This window comes from Triticum urartu, chromosome 6, assembly GCF_003073215.2.
Source record: "Triticum urartu cultivar G1812 chromosome 6, Tu2.1, whole genome shotgun sequence".
Lineage (NCBI taxonomy): Eukaryota > Viridiplantae > Streptophyta > Magnoliopsida > Poales > Poaceae > Triticum > Triticum urartu.
In genome coordinates this window covers 184,617,579-184,640,694 of record NC_053027.1, presented here as the reverse complement: position 1 = coordinate 184,640,694, position 23,116 = coordinate 184,617,579, and the positions used below count along the sequence as shown (strand labels likewise).

Here is a 23,116-nt window from a genome sequence, read left to right as displayed (position 1 = left end):
TCGAGGATTCAAGCAATCCCGTATACAATTCCCTTTGTCAATCGGTACGTTACTTGCCCGAGATTCGATCGTCGGTATCCCAATACCTCGTTCAATCTCGTTACCGGCAAGTCACTTTACTCGTTCCGTAACACATCATCCCGTGACTAACCCTTAGTCACATTGAGCTCATTACGATGATGTCTTACCGAGTGGGCCCAGAGATACCTCTCCGTCATACGGAGTGACAAATCCCAGTCTCGATTCGTGCCAACCCAACAGACACTTTCGGAGATACCCGTAGTGCACCTTTATAGTCACCCAGTTACGTTGTGACGTTTGGCACACCCAAAGTATTCCTACAGTATCCGGGAGTTCCACAATCTCATGGTCTAAGGAAAAGATACTTGACATTAGAAAAGCTTTAGCAGATGAACTACACGATCTTGCACTATGCTTAGGATTGGGCCTTGTCCATCACATCATTCTCCTAATGATGTGATCCCGTTATCAATGACATCCAATGTCCATGGTCAGGAAACCATGACCATCTATTGATCAACGAGCTAGTCAACTAGAGGCTTACTAGGGACATGTTGTGGTCTATGTATTCACACATGTATTATGGTTTCTGGTTAATACAATTATAGCATGAACAATAGACAATTATCATGAACAAGGAAATACAATAATAACCATTTTATTATTGCCTCTAGGGCATATTTCCAACAGTCTCCCACTTGTACTAGAGTCAATAATCTAGTTCACATCACTATGTGACTGTAATGAATCCAACACCCATGGGGTTTGTTCATATCTTGCTTGTGAGAGAGGTTTGTTAGTCAATGGGTCTGAACCTTTCAGATTCATGTGTGCTTTGCAAATCTCTATGTCATCTTGTAGATGTAGCTACCACGCGCTACTTTGAGCTATTCCAAATAACTGCTCTACTATATGAATCCGGTTTACTATTTAGAGTCATCCAGATTAGTGTCAAAGTTTGCATCGACGTAACCCTTTACGACGAACTCTTTTACCACCCCCATAATCGAGAAAATCCCTTAGTCCACTAGTTACTAAGGATAAGTTCGACCGCTGTCATGTGATCCATTCCTGGATCACCCTTGTACCCCTTGACTGACTCATGGCAAGGCACACTTTAGGTGCGGTACACAGCATAGCATACTGTAGAGCCTATGTCTAAAGCATAGGGGACGACCTTCATCCTTTCTCTCTCTTCTGCCGTGGTCAGGTCTTGAGTCTTTACTCAATACTCACACCTTGTAACACAGCCAAGAACTCCTTCTTTGCTGATCTATTTTTAACTCCTTCAAAATCTTGTCACGGTATGTATTCATTTGCAAGTACTATTAAGCGTTTTTGATCTATCCTTATAGATCTTGATGCTCAATGTTCAAGTAGCTTAATCCAGGTTTTCCATCGAAAAACACTTTTCAAATAACCCTGTATGCTTTCCAGAAATTCTACATTATTTCTGATCAACAATATGTTAACAACATATACTCATCAAAAATTCTATAGTGCTCCCACTCACTTCTTTGGAAATACAAGTTTCTCATAAACTTTGTATAAACCCAAAATCTTGGATCATCTTATCAAAGCGTACATTCCAACTCCGAGATGCTTACTCCAGTCCTTAGAAGGATTGCTGGAGCTTTGCATACTTGTTAGCATCTTTCAGGATTGACAAGACCTTCTGGTTGTATCACATACAACCTTTCCTCAAGAAAAACGTCGAGGAAACAATGTTTTGACATCCTATCTGCAAGATTTCATAAATAATGCAGTAACTACTAACATAATTTCAACAGACTCTTAGCATCACTACGAGTGAGAAAGTCTCATCGTAATCAACTCCTTGAACTTGTCGGGAAACATCTTAACGACAAGTCGAGCTTTCTTAATGGTGACACTCACCATCATTGTATGTCTTCCTTTTAAAATCCATCTGCACCCAACAGCCTTACGACCATCAAGTAGTTCTTTCAAAGTCTATACTTTGTTTTATACATGGATCCTCTCTCGGATTTTATGGCCTCGAGCCATTCTTCGGAATGCGGGCGCACCATCGCTTCTCCGTAGCTCGTAGGTTCATTGTTGTCTAGCAACATGACTTCCAGGACAGGATTACGTACCACTCTGAAGTAGTACGCATCCTTGTCGACCTATGAGGTTTGGTAGTGACTTGATCCGAAGTTTCATGATCACTATCATAAGCTTCCACTTCAATTGGTGTAGGTGCCACAGGAACAACTTCCTGTGCCCAATAACCTCATCAAGTCTCCACCATCCTCCCACTCAATTTTTTCGAGAGAAACTTTTCCTCGAGAAAGGACCCGTTTCTAGAAACAATTACTTTTGCTTCCGGATCTGAAATAGGAGGTATACCCAACTGTTTTAGGTATTCTATGAAGATGCATTTTTCCGCTTTGGGTTCGAGCTTATCAGCCTGAAACTTTTTCACATAAGCATCGCAACCCCAAACTTTTAAGAAACGACAGCTTAGGTTTTGCTAAACCATAGTTCATACGGTGTCGTCTCAACGGAATTGTGTGGTGCCCTATTTAAAGTGAATGCGGTTGTCTCTAATGCCTAACCCATAAACGATAGTGGTAATTCGATAAGAGACATCACGGTATGCACCATATCCAATAGGGTGCAATTATGATGTTCGGACACACCATCACACTATGGTGTTCCAGGGGGTATTATTTGTGAAACAATTTCCACAATGTCTTAATTGTGTGCCAAACTCGTAACTCAGATATTCATCTCTATGATCATATCATAGACATTTTATCCTCTTGTCACGACGATCTTCAACTTCACTCTGAAATTACTTGAACCTTTCAATAATTCAGACTTGTGTTTCGTCAAGTAAATACACTCAACATCTACTCAAATTATCTGTGAAGTAAGAACATAACGATATCCACTGCGTGCCTCATCACTCATTGGACTGCACACATCAAAATGTATTACTTCCAACAAGTTGTTTTCTTGTTCCATCTTACTGAAATGAGGCCTTTCAGTCATCTTTTGCCCATGTGGTATGATATGCATGTCTCAAGTGATTCAAAATCAAGTGAGTCCAAACGATCCATCTGTATGGACTTTCTTCATGCATATATACCAATAGACATAGTTCGCATGTCTCAATCTTTTCAAAAACGAGTGAGTCCAAAGATCCATCAACATGGAGCTTCTTCATGCGTTCTATACCAATATGACTCAAATGGAAGTGCCACAAGTATGTGGTACTATCATTACTATCTTATATCTTTTGGCATGAACATGTGTATCACTATGATCGAGATTCAATAAACCATTCATTTTAGGTGCAAGATCATTGAAGGTATTATTCAAATAAACAGAGTAACCATTATTCTCTTTAAATGAATAACCGTATTGCGATAAACATAATCCAATCATGTCTATGCTCAACACAAACTCCAAATAACAATTATTTAGGTTTAACACCAATCTCGATGGTAGAGGGAGCGTGCGATGTTTGATCACATCAACCTTGGAAACACTTCCAACATATCGTCATCTCACCTTTAGCTAGTCTCCGTAGCATTTTATTTCGAGTTACTAACACTTAGCAACCGAACCGGTATTTATTACCCTGGTGCTACTAGGAGTACTAGTAAACTACACATTAATATAACGTATATCCAAAATACTTCTGTCGACCTTGCCATCCTTCTCATCTACCAAGTATCTAGGGTGGTTCTGCTTCAGTGACTGTTCCCCTCATTACAGAAGCACTTAGTCTCGAGTTTGGGTTCAACCCCGGGTTTCTTCACTAGAGCAGCAACTGATTTGCCGTTTCAGGAAGTATCCCTTCTTTCCCTTGCCCTTCTTGAAACTAGTGGTTTTACTAACCATCAACAATTGATGCTCCTACTTGATTTCTACTTTCGCGGTGTCAAACATCGCGAATTGCTCAAGGATCATCATGTCTATCCATGATATGTTATAGTTCATCACGAAGCTCTAATAGCTTGGTGGCAGTGACTATGGAGAACCATCACTATCTCATCTGGAAGATTAACTCCCACCCGATTCAAGCGATTGTAGTACTCAGACAATCTGAGCACATGCTCAACGATTGAGCTTTTCTCCCTTAGTTTGCAGGCCTAAGAAACTTGTCAGAGGTCTCATACCTCTTGACGTCAGCACTAGTCTGAAATCCCAATTTCAATCTTTGGAACATCTCATATGTTCTGCGATGTTTCAAAAACGTCTTTGGTGCCTCAATTCTAAACCATTAGCATTACGCACTGAACTATCACGTAGTCATCAAAACGTGTATGTCAGATGTTTCCCAACATCTACACACGACGTTCGAGGTTCAGCACACTAACCGGTGCATTAAGGATATAATCCTTCTGTCACTATTAGGAAAAGGCCTACTAATGGCGCACCAGTTTTGCCTACTAATGGCGCATCACTGGTGCGCCATTAGTAGCACGCCACTAGTAATTTTTACTAATGGCGCACCACTGGTGCGCCATTAGTATCTGGTATACTAATGGCGCACCATCCAGTGCGCCATTAGTATATAACACCATGCGCCATTAGTGTGCCTCTCAGGGGCCATATTTAACCATGTGCTTTGGCACACTAATGGTGCACTGCGGATGGATGCGCCATTAGTATACTTGGCATACTAATGGCGCACTCTGTAGTGATGCGCCATTAGTATGAATATTAGGTTTTTTTACTTTTCTGATTTTTGCACATGTTACAAAATATATTATTTGACAGAATATAGACAGTAGCACACAGCAACAGCAGATTCATCGAATACAATAGAAGATTAGTCTCCGAATACAATTCATCATATTAGTCTCCAAATTCAAAAGACCGAACAAAGATAAAACATTACAAGTCTCGAGACCGCGAGTATCGAGTTTGTCGGAAGTAATACTAATCCTAACAAGTCCTACTAATCATCATCATACAACTTCTACTCGTTATTCATAACAAATCATACGATCATCATCTTGATAGTCATCGAACCAACCCTACTTAATTGTTCTTAGCACATGATCATCAGTATTAGGCAGGACCTAAACACCCTATTTAAGCTAAAATAGCATAAAACAATATAGACCCTGACTCTCCATTATGGAGAATGGAGAACATCCTGTCTCCAATTCTTGCGCTTCGCTTCCTTTTGCTTCCAAGAAGCTCCTTACGACTGTCCATACATTTTTTCCATCCTTTGATTTTCATGTCTCCACTTCTTTTAGAAATCTCGTATGGACAGTTGAGATTCATAGGACGACCTGGCTGTATGTTCAAAACATTAACACTACCTTTCAGATACATCATATGAGGCACACAATTCTCTAGGATTATCTGTTGAAAAACATAGTAATAACTTCATAGTTAGCAATGATGTACTAGTTTTAGAAGTATGCAAAAGATGCACGGATGTCGTAATAGTAAAAATCTTACCAGGGTATCTCCATGGTAGTTACCGTAGTTGAACACATGCACTAGTGGCACGTATTTACCATAATGTTGAGGAGTTTGATTGTGGATAGTGTAATTCTCAATGTCAGTACAAAATCCGACCAGATGATTTTTCTCCTTGTAAGTTGTTAATTCGGAGCCATCGGTGTAGTGGGTTTTGTCTACCATCTCCCGCACATTCTTTGAACAATAAAAATAAGCTGTCAATGGAAATAAGCTGTCAACTATTTTGAAATAAACAATATAAATTAGCTAATAACTATGTTTGAGAAACTCACATAGCGGTAGAACTGGAGGCGTATCAACAAGGACCCAAATGTCCATATTGTCTTGGTTGATGTCAGGATTACCAAGATCCATGGTGATAAGCATACCCTCATCAAAACCATACATCTTGCAAAATGCTTCCCAATTTTTGCAACCAAAATGGGTTACGCTCTCAGAATTATATAGATTTACTTCAAAGTCCACATCGTGATGAGTCCTTAGGTGAATTTTCTTTGTTTCGGAAATTTCATGGTCTTCAAAATCCATCCTCTCCAAGACATAGCGTCTTGCATGGCATGGGATAAGCTATACTCGAATTGTAAAAGATGAAAATTACACGTTGAAATAGTTGAAGTCATGCTTAATTATGAAAATAACACTTGTCGTCGTTGTGTACCGTTTCAACTTCGAAGGTCTCCTCGAGCTTAGTGCTGAAGCGCCGATCATCGTCCAGGTGAGGCATGTCGCACAGACCTCGATCGTCGTGGTACCAGTCGCACTCCGCCGGGAGACTTTCGTCGTCCGATGATGATGACGACATATCCTACGTTCATAATTCAAAACTACATCATTTAGGGTTTGTCAACACCAAGGCGTCCTAAAAGCTAAGCTTTTATCATTTAGGGTTTGTCGACGCCGAGGCACCCTAAAAGCCTAAGCTTTCATCATTTAGGTTCTTATCGACACCGAGGCACCCTAAAAGCCAAGGTTTTATCATTTAGGGTTTGTCGACGTCGAGGCACCCTAAAAGCCTAAGCTTTCATCATTTAGGTTTTGTCAACGCCGAGGCACCCTAAAAGCCTAAGCGTACATCATTTAGGTTCTCATCGACACCGAGGCACCCTATAGAAGCCAAGTTAAGTTTTCATCATTTAGGGTTTATCGATGTCGAGGCACCCTAGGTTGGGCCTAATCACTTGGCTCTATTGCCACCTATGTTGGGTTTATCATCTAGGGTTTATCGATGCTAACGAGAATTCTAAGTTGGGCCTAATCACTTAGCTCTATTGCCACCTATGGTTTAATGCAGCAAGAATGGCGGGGCAGTTGATCCTACTTAATTAAGTACTAAGATACCTCGGCCCATGCATTAGTAGCAAGTACCCCATATGTCCGATTTTTAGCAAAGTCATGCTAAAATTCACGGAAAATTTCAGCATGACCTTTGCTGAAAATAAGACATATGGAGTACCCGAATTTTCCGAAACGGAAGTTAATCGACATTCCGGCAAACTCAAGGGCCTCTGGGGGTACCTGCAAAATCATCACGACACGATGGTCGGAGACAAAACCCAGCAAACTAGCACCACAATGTGCCTCTACTTTCATATGGATGAAAAGGCCACAGACCATATGGTCCTCTGCTTTCATATGGACAAAAATCAGCTCAACTTATGTGAGCTTCCATTCCAGATCTAATAGGTCACCCAACAAAAAATCATGAATAGTTTTAGCTGAAAAAAATCATGGATTGTTGTTAACTAAAAATTAGTGAAAGAAACTGTTGCTGATCATGGATTACTATTAATTAAAAATAGAGCATCTGGCTTGTCTTATCATGTTCACTAAGTCCACAAAAATGAATAGGTTCAGTAAACTTGAAGTACTCAACACTAAACATGGTTCAGAGCTCACTACACTACACTACATCGTGCAATGGTTCAGACCTCACTACACTAGAACAAGCTCACTACACTACACTACACATGCTTAAACTCTGAACATAAACAAACACCAGCAATGCAATGTGTAAACTACCTCTGTTTCTAGGCAACAAGAGTTATCATCAATGCTTTTGAGTTTATTAAGTACCTTCAGTTCTGAGTTTTAAATGTCAAAAGAGCTTCACAGAATCTTGAATCCTCCAAATCACTCTTAACAGTTCTGCATTGCACAAAGGCAGCAATGAGCCAATGATATCAGTAGCAATAATAGGTGCTTACATTCTCATAACATCAGTATTAGTTAACCAAAATTCAACCTACAGAGTTCTAGTACAGTGAGTAACTCCCAATTCTTTTAATAGAAGCACAATTAACAACACAACTAGGGAGTCTAGGACAATGCCACCAGATAGAATTTGAAGGAAAAACGTTCTTCCAGAACCTTCAAGCCATAATCATACATAGAGTGGCTGATCATATAAGTTATATTTAAATAAACATCAACTAAACTTGATGACAAGAAAAACTACAATCACATTGATACAAACTAGAGCATATAGCAATAGTAAATTGCTGCTCCATATAGCAATAGTAATGCACCTAATCAACATTGTAGAGCATCCTATTACAAACTTGTTCTGATCCTGCAAATTAATGGGGAGGAAGAACTAGGGAGGGAGGGAATGGTAATGGTTCAGAGAAGAACAATAGTAATGCTCCATATAGCAATAGTAATGCTCCATATGTTCTGATCCATATAGCAAGAAGAACTAGGGAGGGAGGGAATGGGGAGGAAGGGTGGAGAGGGAGGAAGGAGGAGAGGTACCTGGGCGGGCGTGGCCAGTCGCCGGAGGGGTCGGGGTCGGGGTCGGCGGCGGCGTCGAAGGGGTGGCTCGAGGGCGTCCGAGCTCGTCCGGGTCCTCGTAGTCGAAGAGGAAGACGACGGCGGTCCTCCTGGGCGCCTCGGTTGGTCGTGGGGAGGCCGGCGGCCACGTGCTTCGTGGGTCGGGGGCGGCGGCGCGGGGGAGCCGGAGCGGGTGTGGCGAGGGATGGAAGGGGATCTGGCGAGGGAGAGGGAAGGAGGTATCGGGCGAAGGGCCGGGTATCCAGCTATAGAGGGGGGAATGTTAGTAATGGCGCACCATCGAGGGGTGCGCCATAAAAACACTCATAGCAATGGCGCACCATTCTCTGGTGCGCCATTAGTAACTTTTTTTTCTGATAGCAATGGAGCACCCTCCTCTGGTGCGCATTAGTAACTTCTTTTTTTCCTTATTTCTTGTTGCATCTAATAATTTGTTTTTTTATCAAATTTGTTATTTTCATGAGGACTAGAACAAAATATATCATCAAATTTGTTTTTTTAATATCATCAAATTTGTTTTTTATTTTTAATTGAAAATATCATCAAAATTGTTATTTGAAAATATCATCAAATTTGTTATTTGAAAATATTATCAAAAAGCGGGGGAGGGTGCGGGGTGTCGGCGGCCGCGGTGGAGCGGGCCGGGGGAGGGGTGCAGGGGTCGGCGGCGGCGGGAGGGGCGGAGGTGGGGGTCGTGCGGTCGGTGGTGGAGCAGGGGAGGGTGCGGGGGGTCGGCGGCGGCCGTGGGTCGGGCAGCGGGGGGAATTAGCTAGGGGGCGAGGGAGAGGGATGAAGGGGATCTGGCGAGAGGGAGGGAATTAGCTAGGGGGAATCTTACTAATGGCGCACCAGCGATCGGTGCGCCATTAGTAATCTTTTTTTACATAGCAATGGCGCACCGGGCAGAGGTGCGCCATTAGTAATCTTTTTTTATATATAGCAATGGCGCACCAGCCAGAGGTGCGCCATAAGTAATTTTTTTATTGCATGTAATATTTTTTTAGAAAATGAATATGAATATGAAACAGTAATATATTTTTATAAAAAAAGTAATAATTGTTGTTTAACAACAATTGTAGTCTACACTTTTTTATTATTATTTTTTAAAAAATGAAGAGGGGAGAGGAGGCGCGGGTGGGATCGAGATCGAGATGGAGGGGGAATCGAGATCGAGATGGAGGGGGATCGAGATCGAGTGTCCTCATGAATATTCAATATTTTATCATATTGAATATGAAAAAAATATCATCAAATTTGAAAAAATACTCATGAATTCAAAAAGTGCCTATGAAATTTAAAAATATTCATGATATCAAAAAGTGCCCATGATATTTAAAAATATTCATGATATCAAAATTTATACTAATAGCGCACTTCTACAGGGTGCGCCATTAGTACTTTAAACTAGTAATGGCGCACTGTGAGGCGGTACGCCATTAGTAGTTTTGCAAAAAAAAGAATAAAAAAAATTCAGTACTGGCGCACTCCCTGTCTGGTGCGCCATTACTAGTTAGAACTAGTAATGGCGCACTTCGGTAGGATGCGCCATTAGTATGTATGTAAAAATGAAAAAAAAATTATCACTAGTGGCGCACCTGTTTTCTGGTGCGCCATTAGTGTCTTCCACACTAATGGCGCATCACCAACTGGTGTGCCATTAGTATATAGTAGTGGCGCACTGCCTCCCTGGTGCGCCATTAGTGGCAATTCTATCTATAGCCCTTTTCCTAGTAGTGTATGCAGCAATGAGGACAATCCTCAGTTTACGGACACAGTCCGCATAATTGCTACTGCCAACTCTCAACTAAATTTTCTTTAGGAACATATCTAAAATAGTAGAACCAAAGCGTGAGCTATGACATAATTTGCAAAGACCTTTTGACTATGTTCATGATAATTAAGTTCATCTAATCAAATTATTCAATGAACTCCCACTTAGATAGACATCCCTCTAGTCTTCTAAGTGATACATGATCCGAGTCAACTAGGCCGTGTCCGATCATCACGTGAGACGGACTAGTCATCATCGGTAAACATCTTCATGTTGATCGTATCCACTATACGACTCATGTTTGATCTTTCGGTCTTCCGTGTTCCGAGGCCATGTCTGTACATGCTAGACTCGTCAAGTTAACCTAAGTGTATTGCGTGTGCAAATCTGGCTTACACCCGTTGTATGCGAACGTTAGAACCTATCACACCCAATCATCACGTGGTGCTTCGAAACAACGGACCTTAGCAACAGTGCACAGTTGGGAGGAACACAATTGTAACACCCCGGATATAACTTTCCCAATTTGTACTCCAACTCTTGCCGTTTCCGGCGTTAAGTTATTTTATTTTCTCGGGTTCGGGTCTTTGTCTCCGTGTGTTGTTGTCGTTGGCATGCATCTCATATCATGTCATTATGTGCATTGCATTTGCATACGTGCTTGTCTCATGCATTCGAGCATTTTCCCCGTTGTCCGTTTTGCATTCCGGCGTTTCATTCTCCTCCGGTGGCCAATTCTACCTTTCTTTCGCGTGTGGGGATTAAACATTTCCGGATTGTACCGAGACTTGCCAAGCGGCCTTGGTTTACTACCGGTAGACCGCCTGTCAAGTTTCGTATCATTTGGACTTCGTTTGATACTCCAACGATTAACCGAGGGACCAAAAAGGCCTCGTGTGTGTTGCAGCCCAACACCCCTCGAATTTGACCCAAAACCCACCATAACCCTCTCCATCACCTAGAGCGTTCGATCACGATCGCGTGGCCGAAAACCGCACCTCATTTGGACTTTCCTAGCTCCCTCTAGGCCTATAAATAGGTCCTCCTCGAAAATCTCGGATCCCCCTCCCCGAAACCCTAAAAATCTGTCTCCGCCGCCGCCGGACGTGTCCGGACGGAGCCGGACAACGTCCGGATCCCACCGCCGCCAACCGCCGCCTGCCACGTGGCGCCCCGCCGCTTGTCCCACAGCCGGCCCGCGCGAGCCCGAGTCGGGCCCCCGCACGGCCCGCGAGCTCCGCCGCCGTTCCTCTCCGCTGCCGCCTCGCCGCCACTGCGCCGCCTCGCCGCCCGGCCGTGCCGCCTCGCCAAGCCGCCGCGCCCGCCGCCCTCGTCGCTCCGGCGACCCGCGCCGGCCGGAATCCGCTCCGGTAGCCGCCTCCCCGGCTCCGGCCTCCTCCTTCTCCCAAGACGCGCCGGCAAGCTCCACCGATTCCGGCGCCGGTGAATAGTGCCCCGACCATCCTCGTTTTCTGTGCCGCCCGATCCAGATCTGGAAAACCCTAACCGGTTGACTTTTTGCCCGTCCTAGTTATTTTTTTTGCAATATTCATAGCCTCGTAACTTTGAATCCGTAGCTCCGATTCATGCATATAGCATATCAAAATGTTCATCTCAGAGAGTACATCATTTCATTCCATTGCATAATTTTCATTTGAGTTCATCTTGATGCCCGAAATGCTGTTAGAAGAGGGCTGCTTGAGATAATTGTCAGATCTGCTACTCCGTTTAGATATTTGTCATTTTTGCCATGATCAATGTGTGCATGATATGCCCTGATGCTCTACATATGTTTTGGTAAGGGTTTTGTCATATTTCCAGAGGTGCAACCCATGTATTTTTGTGATGTGTGTGGTGACTAGCACGAGCTTGCAAAGTGGTGCACTTGTTAATTCTGATTTCAGGGACTTAGCAATTCCACTAAGTCCTTGATCTGTTTATCTCATGTTGTCATATGTTCATGTTGTTTCCTAGTGATCCATGCCTCTTTTGAAGATGACCAATAAGGATGTTTTGTTAATCTTGTAGTTCTCTATCCATCCATGCCTTTGTTTGAAATTATGGAGCACCATAGCTTGAGTTAATCGAGCTCTACTTTTGCTACTTTGTGAATCGGGGCAGATTGTCAACTTGTTTGCAATTTTACCGATGATGTTGTAGTTGATCCGTGCATGCTATGTTATTGTTCTTGCCATGTCTAGCTTGCATTTTGTGTATTCTTGATGGATGTAGGCTTAGTTTGTCATGACTTGCTCTGTATTGAGTGCATCGAGCTCGTAAACATGCCTACTTGATATCTGTTTTCAGCATGCTCCAGTTTTCACTAAGTCTGAAAACTGATTATATTTTTGCTATGTTCACATGCTTGCAATTGTATTTTCTGATCCCTTTTGGCTCAAGGTCACTAAGGGACTTTTGTTAAGCTCTTTGAGTAGCTTCATGCCATGCTTTATTTTGCCATGTTCAGGTCCTGTAGCATGTAGTTTTGTTGCTCTGAAGAGTGCTATCTGATCTGAAATTCCAGACAAGTGTTGATTTCACTAAGTCTGAGATCTGTTTGTCATATGCATTTTTGCCATGCTTGTTTGAACCTGTTAATGGATGAATTGGCCGTAGCTCAGTGCTAGACTTTTGTTAAGCATCTTGAATGCATCCCTGCCATGTATTTTTTTGCCATGTTTGGGTGTTGTAGCATGTTCATCTCATTGCATTTAGATGGCTACTTGCTGTAAATCGCAGACCGGTGTCATATTTGAATCGCTTGCCATTTCCAAACCGTAACTCTGATTCCGGCGTTCTTTAAATCGTTTTCAAGCGATTTCGTCTCATCTTTCTAGTGGCACACTTGGATTTTCAAGTTGAGGCCAGGTTCTTGCATTTCCTGTCATATCTTGCATATGCATCCCGCATAGCATATCATCTTTGCATCATCTTGTTTGATCCTTGCACGTGGTTGATTGTGCCCTTGTTGTTTGTTTGTCTTGTTTGGCTAGAGCCAGGAAACGAGTTCGCTAACGAGGAGCCCGTTGAGTTTGCTTTAGAGGATCCAGTCAACTCTGACAACTGTGCAGGCAAGATGATCATACCCTCGAAATCACTACTATCTTTGCTATGCTAGTTTGCTCGCTCTTTTGCTATGCCAATGCTACGATGCCTACCACTTGCTTTCAAGCCTCCCAAATTAACATGTCAAACCTCTAACCCACCATGTCCTAGCAAACCGTTGATTGGCTATGTTACCGCTTTGCTCAGCCCCTCTTATAGCGTTGCTAGTTGCAGGTGAAGATCGGAGGCCGTTCCTTGTTGAAACATTTATTTACTTGTTGGGATATCATTATATTATCTTGTTATCTTAATGCATCTATATACTTGATAAAGGGTGGAAGGCTCGGCCTCTCGCCTAGTGTTTTGTTCCACTCTTGCCGCCCTAGTTTCCGTCATATCGGTGTTATGTTCCCGGATTTTGCGTTCCTTACGCGGTTGGGTTATAATGGGAACCCCTTGACAGTCCGCCTTGAATAAAACTCCTCCAGCAATGCCCAACATTGGTTTTACCATTTGCCACCTAGCCTTTTCCCTTGGGTTTCGCGGACTCAAGGGTCATCTTATTTTAAACCCCCCGGGCCAGTGCTCCTCTGAGTGTTGGTCCAACCTAGAGCACCGTGCGGGGCCGTCCCTTGGCAACTTGGGTTACGTTGGTTCCCGTACGCTTAGCTTATCCGGTGTGCCCTGAGAACGAGATATGTGCAGTTCCTATCGGGATTTGTCGGCACAACGGGCGGTCTTGCTGGACTTGTTTTACCATTGCCGGAGTTGTCTTGAAGAACCGAGATACCGAGTCTGATCGGAACGTCTTGGGAGGAGGTCTATTCCTTCGTTGACCGTGAGAGCTTGTCATGGGCTAAGTTGGGACTCCCCTGCAGGGATTTGAACTTTCGAAAGCCGTGCCCGCGGTTATGGGCAGATGGGAATTTGTTAATGTCTGGTTGTAGATCACTTTAACCTTAACTTAATTAAAATGAATCAACTGAGTGTGTTACCGTGATGGCCTCTTCTCGGCAGAGTCCGGGAAGTGGACACAGTGTTGGAGTAATGTTTGCGCAGGTTGTTCTCTAGTTTCTCGCTCGCGCTTGGCCTCCTCTTCTCGCTCTCTTTTGCGAATAAGTTAGCCACCATATTTTGCTAGTCGCTTGCTGCAGCTCCACATATTTACCTTGCCATACCTATAAGCTTAAATAGTCTTGATCGTGAGGGTGCGAGATTGCTGAGTCCCTGTGGCTCACAGCTTACTATTACACCAGATGCAGGGCCTGATGATTCCGCTTCAGGAGACGCGCTTGAGCTCAAGTGGGAGTTCGACGAGGACTCTCAACGTTACTATGTTTCCTTTCCTGATGATCAGTAGTGGTGCCCAGTTGGGGGTGATTGGGACTGTGTCGCATGTTGGGTTCTCTTTTATTTTGGCGCCGTAGTCGGGCCATGAGTGTTTGGTTGATGTAATGTTATTTATGTACTTGATTGACGTGACGAGTGTAAGCCAACTATGTTATCTCCCCTTTATGATTTATATTACATGGGATGTTGTGAAGATTGTCTAACTTGCGATGTATGCCTTCAATGCGATTATGCCTCTAAGTCGTGCCTCGACACGTGGGAAATATAGTCGCATCGAAGGTGTTACAACAATTCTTGATATTTTAATGAGGGATCATCTTTTTTATGCTACCGTCGTTCTAAGCAAATAAGATGTAAAAACATGACAAACATCACATGCAAATCATAAAGTGACATGATATAGCCAATATCATCTTGCGCCTTTCATCTCCATCTTCGAGGCGCGGCATGAACACCATCGTCACCAACATGACACCATGATCTCCATCATCATGATTTCCATCATCATGTCTTCATGAAGTTGCCTCGCCAACTATTACTTCTACTACTATGGCTAACGGTTAGCAATAAAGTAAAGTAATTACATGGCATTTTCATTGACACGCGGGTCATAAATAAATTAAGACAACTCCTATGGCTCCTGCCGGTTGTCATACTCATCGACATGCAAGTCGTGATTCCTATTACAAGAACATGATCAATCTCATACATCACATATATCATTCATCACATCCTTTTGGCCATATCACATCACAAAGCAAACCCTGCAAAAACAAGTTAGACGTCCTCTAATTGTTGTTGCATGTTTTACGTGACTGCTATGGGTTTCTAGCAAAAACGTTTCTTACCTACGCAAAACCACAACGGTGATATGCCAATTGCTATTTACCCTTCATAAGGACCATTTTCATCGAATCCGATCCACTAAAGTGGGAGAGACAGACACCCGCCAGCCACCTTATGTATCAAGTGCATGTCAGTCGGTGGAACCAGTCTCACGTAAGCGTGCGTGTAAGGTTGGTCCGGGCCGCTTCATCCCACAATGCCGCCGGATCAAGATAAGACTAGTAACGGTAAGCAAATTGAACAAATCATCGCCCACAACTGCTTTGTGTTCTACTCGTGCATAGAATCTACGCATAGACCTAGCTCATGATGCCACTGTTGGGGAACGTAGCAATAATTCAAAATTTTCCTACGTGTCACCAAGATCAATCTAGGAGATACTAGCAACGAGGGAGAGGGAGTGCATATTCATACCCTTGAAGATCGCTAAGCGGAAGCGTTCAAGAGAACGGGGTTGATGGAGTCGTACTCGTCGTGATCCAAATCACCGATGATCCTAGCGCCGAATGGACGGCACCTCCGCGTTCAATACACATACGGAACGGAGACGTCTCCTTCATCTTGATCCAGCAAGGAGGAGCGAGAGGTTGAGGAAGAGAGCTCCAACAGCAGCACGACGGCGTGGTAGTGATGGAGTGACAGTTCTTCGGCAGGGTTTCGCCAAGCTCACGCGGAGGAGGAGAGGAGGGGTTGCGCCTTGGATGATGTGGTGGTGCAGCCCTCCCTTTGCCCCTCTATTTATAGGGGAGAGGGAAAGGGGGGCGACCCCCTCTAGATGAGATCTAGAGGGAGGGGGGCGGCGGCCAAGGGGGGGGGGCTTGCCCCCCAAGCCAAGGGGGGCGCCCCCTTTAGGGTTCCCCCAACCCTAGGCGCATGGGCCCTTGGGGGGTTGGCGCCCCAGCCCACTTGGGGCTGGTTCCCTTCCCCTTACAGCCCATAAGGCCCTCCGAGAGAGGTGACCCCTCCCGGTGGACCCCCAGAACCCCTCCGGTGGCCCCGGTACAATACCGATATGCCTCCGAACCTTTCCGATGACTGTATGACAACTTCCCACATATAAATCTTCACCTCCGGACCATTCCGGAACTCCTCGTGACGTTCAGGATCTCATCCGGGACTCCGAACAACATTCGGTAATCACATACAAGTCTTTCTAATAACCCTAGCGTCATCGAACCTTAAGTGTGTAGACCCTACGGGTTCGGGAACCATACAAATATGACCGAGACAACTCTTCGGCCAATAACCAACAGTGGGATCTGGATACTCATGTTGGCTCCCACATGTTCCACGATGATCTCATCGGATGAACCACGATGTCGAGGATTCAAGCAATCCCGTATACAATTCCCTTTGTCAATCGGTACGTTACTTGCCCGAGATTCGATCATCGGTATCCCAATACCTCGTTCAATCTGGTTACCGGCAAGTCACTTTACTCGTTCCGTAACACATCATCCCGTGACTAACCCTTAGTCACATTGAGCTCATTACGATGATGTCTTACCGAGTGGGCCCAGAGATACCTCTCCGTCATACGGAGTGACAAATCTCAGTCTCGATTCGTGTCAACCCAACAGACACTTCCGGAGATACCCGTAGTGCACCTCTATAGTCACTCAGTTACGTTGTGACGTTTGACATACCCAAAGTATTCCTACAGTATCCGGGAATTGCACAATCTCATGGTCTAAGGAAAAGATACTTGACATTAGAAAAGCTTTAGCAGACGAACTACACGATCTCGCGCTATGCTTAGGATTGGGTCTTGTCCATCACATCATTCTCCTAATGATGTGATCCTGTTATCAATGACAGGAAACCATGACCATCTATTGATCAACGAGCTAGTCAACTAGAGGCTTACTAGGGACATGTTATGGTCTATGTATTCACACATGTATTACGACTTTCGGTTAATACAATTATAGCATGAACAATAGATAATTATCATGAACAAGCAAATACAATAATAACCATTTTATTATTGACTCTAGGACATATTTCCAACAAGTGTCTATGTCCGTTTCAATCATTTTAGAGAAACTGTAGTTTTTGATGATGCTCTCATGTATGATGAAACATGTGCGTCCTTCAAGTGGTCGTTTTAGGCCTTTCTAATATCTCACAAAGGAAAGGGGCCTAAACCATTCTATATAGATCAAGATGTTGCAATGGGAAAGGTCATTGGGGAAGTGTTTGCAGAAGCATGACATGGATTACGCACCTTTCACATTATGCAAAATGTTGTCAAACATTTACATGAATAGAAGGGTGAAGAGGAAAATGAAGAAAAGAAAAAAGAGAAGAAAAGAGAGAAGAATGAAGAGAAGAAAATATAGGAGAATGAAGAAACACGTATTCTGTCAGATTTTAGTGCGTGCATGTTTGAGTACAAAGACATTGCCGATTTTGAACAGAAGTCTGACCTTAGGAGGAAAAACGTGAGCAAGCAAACAATTGAGTGCAGTTGCTGGATGTTTGATAGAATTGGGATATTATGTGGCCATGCTCTTAAAGTTCTTGATTTGATGAATATCAAGTCACAACGGCATATCATGTGTTAAAGCGATGGCCAAGAGAAGTACGGACTGGAATTGTACAAGACAACATGGGAAGAAATATAATCGCAAATCCAAATATGGATGCCGTTCTTGGATATCAAAATATGCCCCTCAAATTTCAAATTTTGGCACATCGAGCAGCCAACTTTCAAGAATGCATCTTGTTACTAGACAACACACTTGACATCCTTGATAAACATATTGAAGAAAAAATCAATGGATGTACAAGCATAGAACTTGCAAAACAAACACATACTTCATTTATTCTTATAAGGTTGCAAAGATTACAGTCCTCAACATCATGCCGGTAAAATCAGGGACCTGTCAAGAAAAACAACCATACAGGGTTGTAGTCGCGAGGCTCTAGTATGCGCCTCGCGACGGCCAGATCCCGAAGACCAGACATTCCTAAGAGGAACCGCAAGAAAAAAGCAACCCTACATGACACCACACACACACTAGAGAACAACACACAGCACCTCAACATACTGACAGACCCAAACTCAATAACAATATCAATATCAACCAGACATGTCAACAGACGTTCCAGGATCAGCAACCCTAGAGACCAGCCACTGGAGCTGGCGCCTGCAACTTCTTAACCATGAAGCAGTGAAAAAATGACACTGGACACTAGAGCAACCTAAAAAACCAGTATGGTGTGGCTATAACGGCAAGGACCGGTGCCTGGATGGAAGGGGCAGGATGCCAGTGATGGCAGCCAGATGCTCAAAAAACAGATCACATCCTGAGGAGTGATCTGTGAAAAAACGAGCACTTGGCCAAAGGCGCCCTCCAAAAAATGACCGGTCCCTGAACAAAGTTCAGAAGCCCATCCCAGCTCATGATGAGCCGAAAAACTGACTAATATGGGTTTGACGGTTGCGCTGCTAGAGACGTATATCTGCATATGCAGGCGGCTGACCCAGTAGACGAGCCCCACCAGCAATGAACCATCTTGTCTGCCTAGGCGAGAATGTCGCACCACCAGAGCTGCTTCTCCAGCGATGCAATGTTGTGGTTGCCAATCATGTTGCAGTACTGAAGATTGAGGCCCTCCAACTTACCCATGCTGCCCAAGAACTGCACGCTCACCTGTGTGACCTTAGAGCAGCCAAACAGCGAGAGGGCACGGAGCTTGAAGTGCTTTGCGGACGCCAGGCTTGCAACACCGGAGTCGCTGACCATGCAGTTAGAAAGATCAAGCCCTGCAAGCTCAGTGCAGTTCTCAGAAATACAGAAGAGGCTTGCATCTGTTATCTTGCTGCAACCCTCGAGACTAATTTGCTTAACAGATTTTCCATGTGCCTTCACCAGGGAAGAAACAGCAACATCTGTGATGTTCTTGCAACCACTCAAGTCAACCTTGACCAGGCTACCCTCGGAAGAGTTTATCAACGGAAGAAGCCCATTGTCAGTGACCTCACCAAGACCACTCAGGTCGACTTGCTCCAGCTGAGGGCAGATCATACCGACTACGGCCAAGCTTGCATCAGTGAAACCTGGGCAATCCTTGATTGTCAAGAAACGAAGTGATTTGCAGACAGGAAGTTGTGCAGGAGCAGAACAGACATCCTTGACACCTGTGCATTTCACCAAGGAGAGAGCCCTGAACTTATGGCTGCAGTTGATAAGGCAGGCCAGAACACCAACAAGAGTAACCCTGTTGCACTCTTCAAGCTGCAGGTTTTCCATCACCTTTGCCGATTCTGTGAAAGCCTTAAGACCAGCATCCGACACATGTCCACACTTCCTGAGGCAAAGCTGTTTCAAGCCTGGGCAGAACTTGGCAATACAAGTGATAGCAAGATCAGTGACCCCAAGGCAAGAGGTGACACTCATGCACCTCAACTTCTGCAAGCCGGCGGCATTGGCCATCACCCAAAAACCCCTCTCACCAACAGCAGCAAGGCGAGCAAGTGTAAGATCCGTGACGGCCTTCCCATAGTACCCAATCACGGCAAGCGAAGCATCTGTGATGTTCAATCCCTGGAGACGGATCTTGGCCAGTGATGCGGAAGCGGAGCACACGAGGCTAGAAATGCCCTGGTCACCAACGTGCACACAGTTCTTGATGCTCACAGCCTGCAGCTTCAAGCAGCACCGGCCAATCGCCCTCAGGCCCTCGTTGCCAACGCCGGAGCAGGCCTCCATGGTCAGAGACACCAAGTTGGGGCACCCCTGAGCAATAGCAGCAAGGCCCTTGTCTGTGATGAGCGGGCAAGAAGTGATATCCAGACGCTCCAGCCGAGGGGCACCCGGCGGCGATCTCAGCGAGCCCAGCGTCGGTCACAAGCGGCACGTCCCACAGCGCGAGGGAGCAGAGGTTAGGACTGCCGCGGGCAACGGCCAGGAGCCCCTGGTCTGTGACCCCACGCGTCGGGTGGCTCCCACGGATGGCGAGCTTCTCCAGCCCGCGCCGGGATCCAGCAACAACAGCCATGGCGGCGAGGCGGACATCGGTGGCCTCGTTACCCTCGAGGACCCTCTCGACGGAGGGATCTGCGGAGGAGTCGTCCGTATCCTCCTCCATGACGAACTCCTCGTTGAGATCGGGCAGGGACGGGGCGGCCGCCGCGGCATGACCGAGCTCGGAGACCCGAATGCTGGCGAGGAGCGCGAGCCAGCGGCGGGAGACGCACGCGGAGTCAGCGCGCTCGCGGCCGCCGGGCAGGCGGCGCAGGACCTCGAAGAGGCACTCGTCCGGGAGCAGGTCCAGGGACGGCTGCGGGGGCTGCCTCTGCTTCTTGCTGGCCCTCATGCACTCGGCCGCCGCCGCGGCGACCGCCGACGCGGCCACCAGAGAGCGCTTCCGCTGCTGAACCACCGCTCCGCCACCGCGGCAGAACATCCCGGAAAGCTCGGCCGGGGCAGAGACGAGGCACCCGCCATCTGATTGTGTCGAAGAACACACCATCAGGGACACGCAAGAACAAACCTTTCCTTGCAAGGAACCACGACTAAAACAACAACCCGACTCTCTTCGGGGGAAAAGAAAAAAAGAAAAACATGAAGGGGATCTCTCTCTATCGCTTACCTCCGTATGCGTGGAAGGCAGGCATGCCGAATCGCCGGAGAAGGAAGAGATCCCTTGGAAGAAGAAGAGCACGACCAAGAAGAGAGCCTCCGCCGCCGCACGATCCGAGCCGACGGAGAAGGCCTTAAGCATTTACAGGCGACCACCGCCGGAGGGGGGGGGGGGGGGGGGGGGGGGGGGGGGGGGGGGGGGGGAGGAGACGGAAGCCGAACCCTATCGCCGCCGCGACAGGGAAAAAAGAGAAGGAGGAGAGGGGAGAGGAGAAGTCTGTGACAGGAGGGAGGAAGGGGAAAGCGCGAGCTGAGGCGGAGGGTATAGGGAAGAAAGAGACGGAGGAGGTGGGAATTGAATAATCGGCGCGAGGGACAGAGACGGGAGGCGGGGGCCGCCCTTGGCGCTCCCAGGGGACAAGTTGCGCTGGCCGGAGCTGGATGCACTGAACCTGCACTGTACTCGTGTGGGCGGATGGAGTGGAGGGGATTGGGACGGCCGGATGGGGTGGGTGGGTGGATCACTCGTTCGTGCCGCACATACATTGCACATGCACGCGTCTTCGTCTTGCCTGTTTGGTTCGGCTGTGAATTTCTAAAATTAGTTGTAAAAAATCTGCTGTGAAAAAACAGCTGTGGAAAATCTGATATGAAAAAGATGTAGGTCATTTGGCAAACCAGCTGATACAGTTTTTTCAGATTTTGGTCCACAGTGGAATCAGATTTTGAAAAGCACGTCCTGGGCTGCTTCCGCTTTTGGTTCAAATTTTGGCAGCGGATTTCTAAAATCGGATTCTGCTGGGTTCGTCGTTTGATTCAGATTCTGCTGCGCGGCAGCGAAATACGTCAATAAAAGCTAAACCAAACAGGGCCTTGGTCTTCCTATAATGGAGCTGCGATTCTTCTCCTCTACTTTTCGTTTCCTTTTTCACGTTGCGCTTGGAGAATGGAGGTGAGGGGAATTCCTGTTCCAGAGCGTGAACACAACACGTGGAGATAGCAGATCCAGTTACCCAAGATCGTCTTTTTAATCCCTTGCTTTAAGGCATCTCCTAGCATCCCATAAACTTTCTCCCACATCTGTGTGCCGGTTATCCAACACTATACGTGTATGAAATTGGATCTTTAACATTGAAAAGGAAAGTTAGAGAAGCTATACTATCCTAATTTTTCTTCTTTCTATCTATATAATTAAAGTTAAAATGACTTAAATTAATTTGCAAATCGATGATCTGCTGTGTACATTATAGTAATTACATATAAATAAATTGATGATGAAATAAAATTAATTTTAAATTATTTATATCTATAGTAAATATCAACAGTAAACAACATGTTAACTACCTACTAACAGTCCCTAACTTTTCTTTTTCATTTTACACTAGGCTAGTACTGTAGCACCGTGAATTTCCTTCTCTATGTTAGAGGATCCGCTTCCTACGCGTATATTTCAAAACAACCACTCCTCGTCGATTTTGACGAGCTCACCGTCAAGGTGACGGCAACGCCTAGCGGTTGTCTCTGCGGCGGGGGTGGGGGGGGGGAGGGCCCACGTCATGGTGAGGGTCGGGTCATCGTGGACCCATTCCAGCGCTGCGTCGGACTTCGTGAACGCGAAGCGGCGGGCGGTGTTGCGCCGGTCGTATCGCGTCTGCTGCCTCGCCGCTCGCTCCTCCTCGAAAACGACGGTCCTCGAGCCCGAGGGACCGCTGACACAGCTGATATGCCTCAAATGTATCTATATTTTTTTATTGTTAAATGCTATTATATTATCATTTTTGTTTGCTTTCTATGTCATTTATATTATTTTTCTAAACTAATCTATTAATTTAGTGTCCAGTGTCAGTTTCTATCTTTCCACATGTTTTTTGTTTCGCAAAAAAACATAATATACCCCTAGAAGATTCGGGATGAGGCAAGAAGACCCACGAGGGGGCACAAGCTACTAGGGCGCGCCCAGTGGGTAGGGCGCGCGGGGGTGGCTTGTGGGCCCCTGGTGCTCCATTCCTTTATTTCTTGGCTTATAAATACACATATATTCTGAAACCCTCATAGCGAGACCCGAAACAATTTTATCATCGCTGCAAGTCTTTATTCTGACATGATCCCATCTGGAGCCCTGTTTTGGCACTCTGTCGGATGAGGGAATCATTGAGGAGGTCATCTTCATCAACCCTGTTGCCTCCATGATGATGTGTAAGTAGTTTTTTTAGGACCTACGGGTCCATAT

General features: G+C 45.4%; 1 protein-coding gene across 1 annotated transcript; it reads right to left on the bottom strand.

Annotated features, from left to right (window-relative positions):
* Window positions 1-18,096: 18,096 nt before the first annotated feature.
* LOC125512239 (EIN3-binding F-box protein 1-like) lies at window positions 18,097-21,212 on the bottom strand. Its single transcript, XM_048677333.1, is given in 3 exon segments — window positions 18,097-20,106; window positions 20,108-20,751; window positions 20,897-21,212. Coding segments are annotated over 3 exon segments (1,950 nt in total). The 5' UTR covers window positions 20,922-21,212; the 3' UTR covers window positions 18,097-18,825.
* Window positions 21,213-23,116: the final 1,904 nt, after the last annotated feature.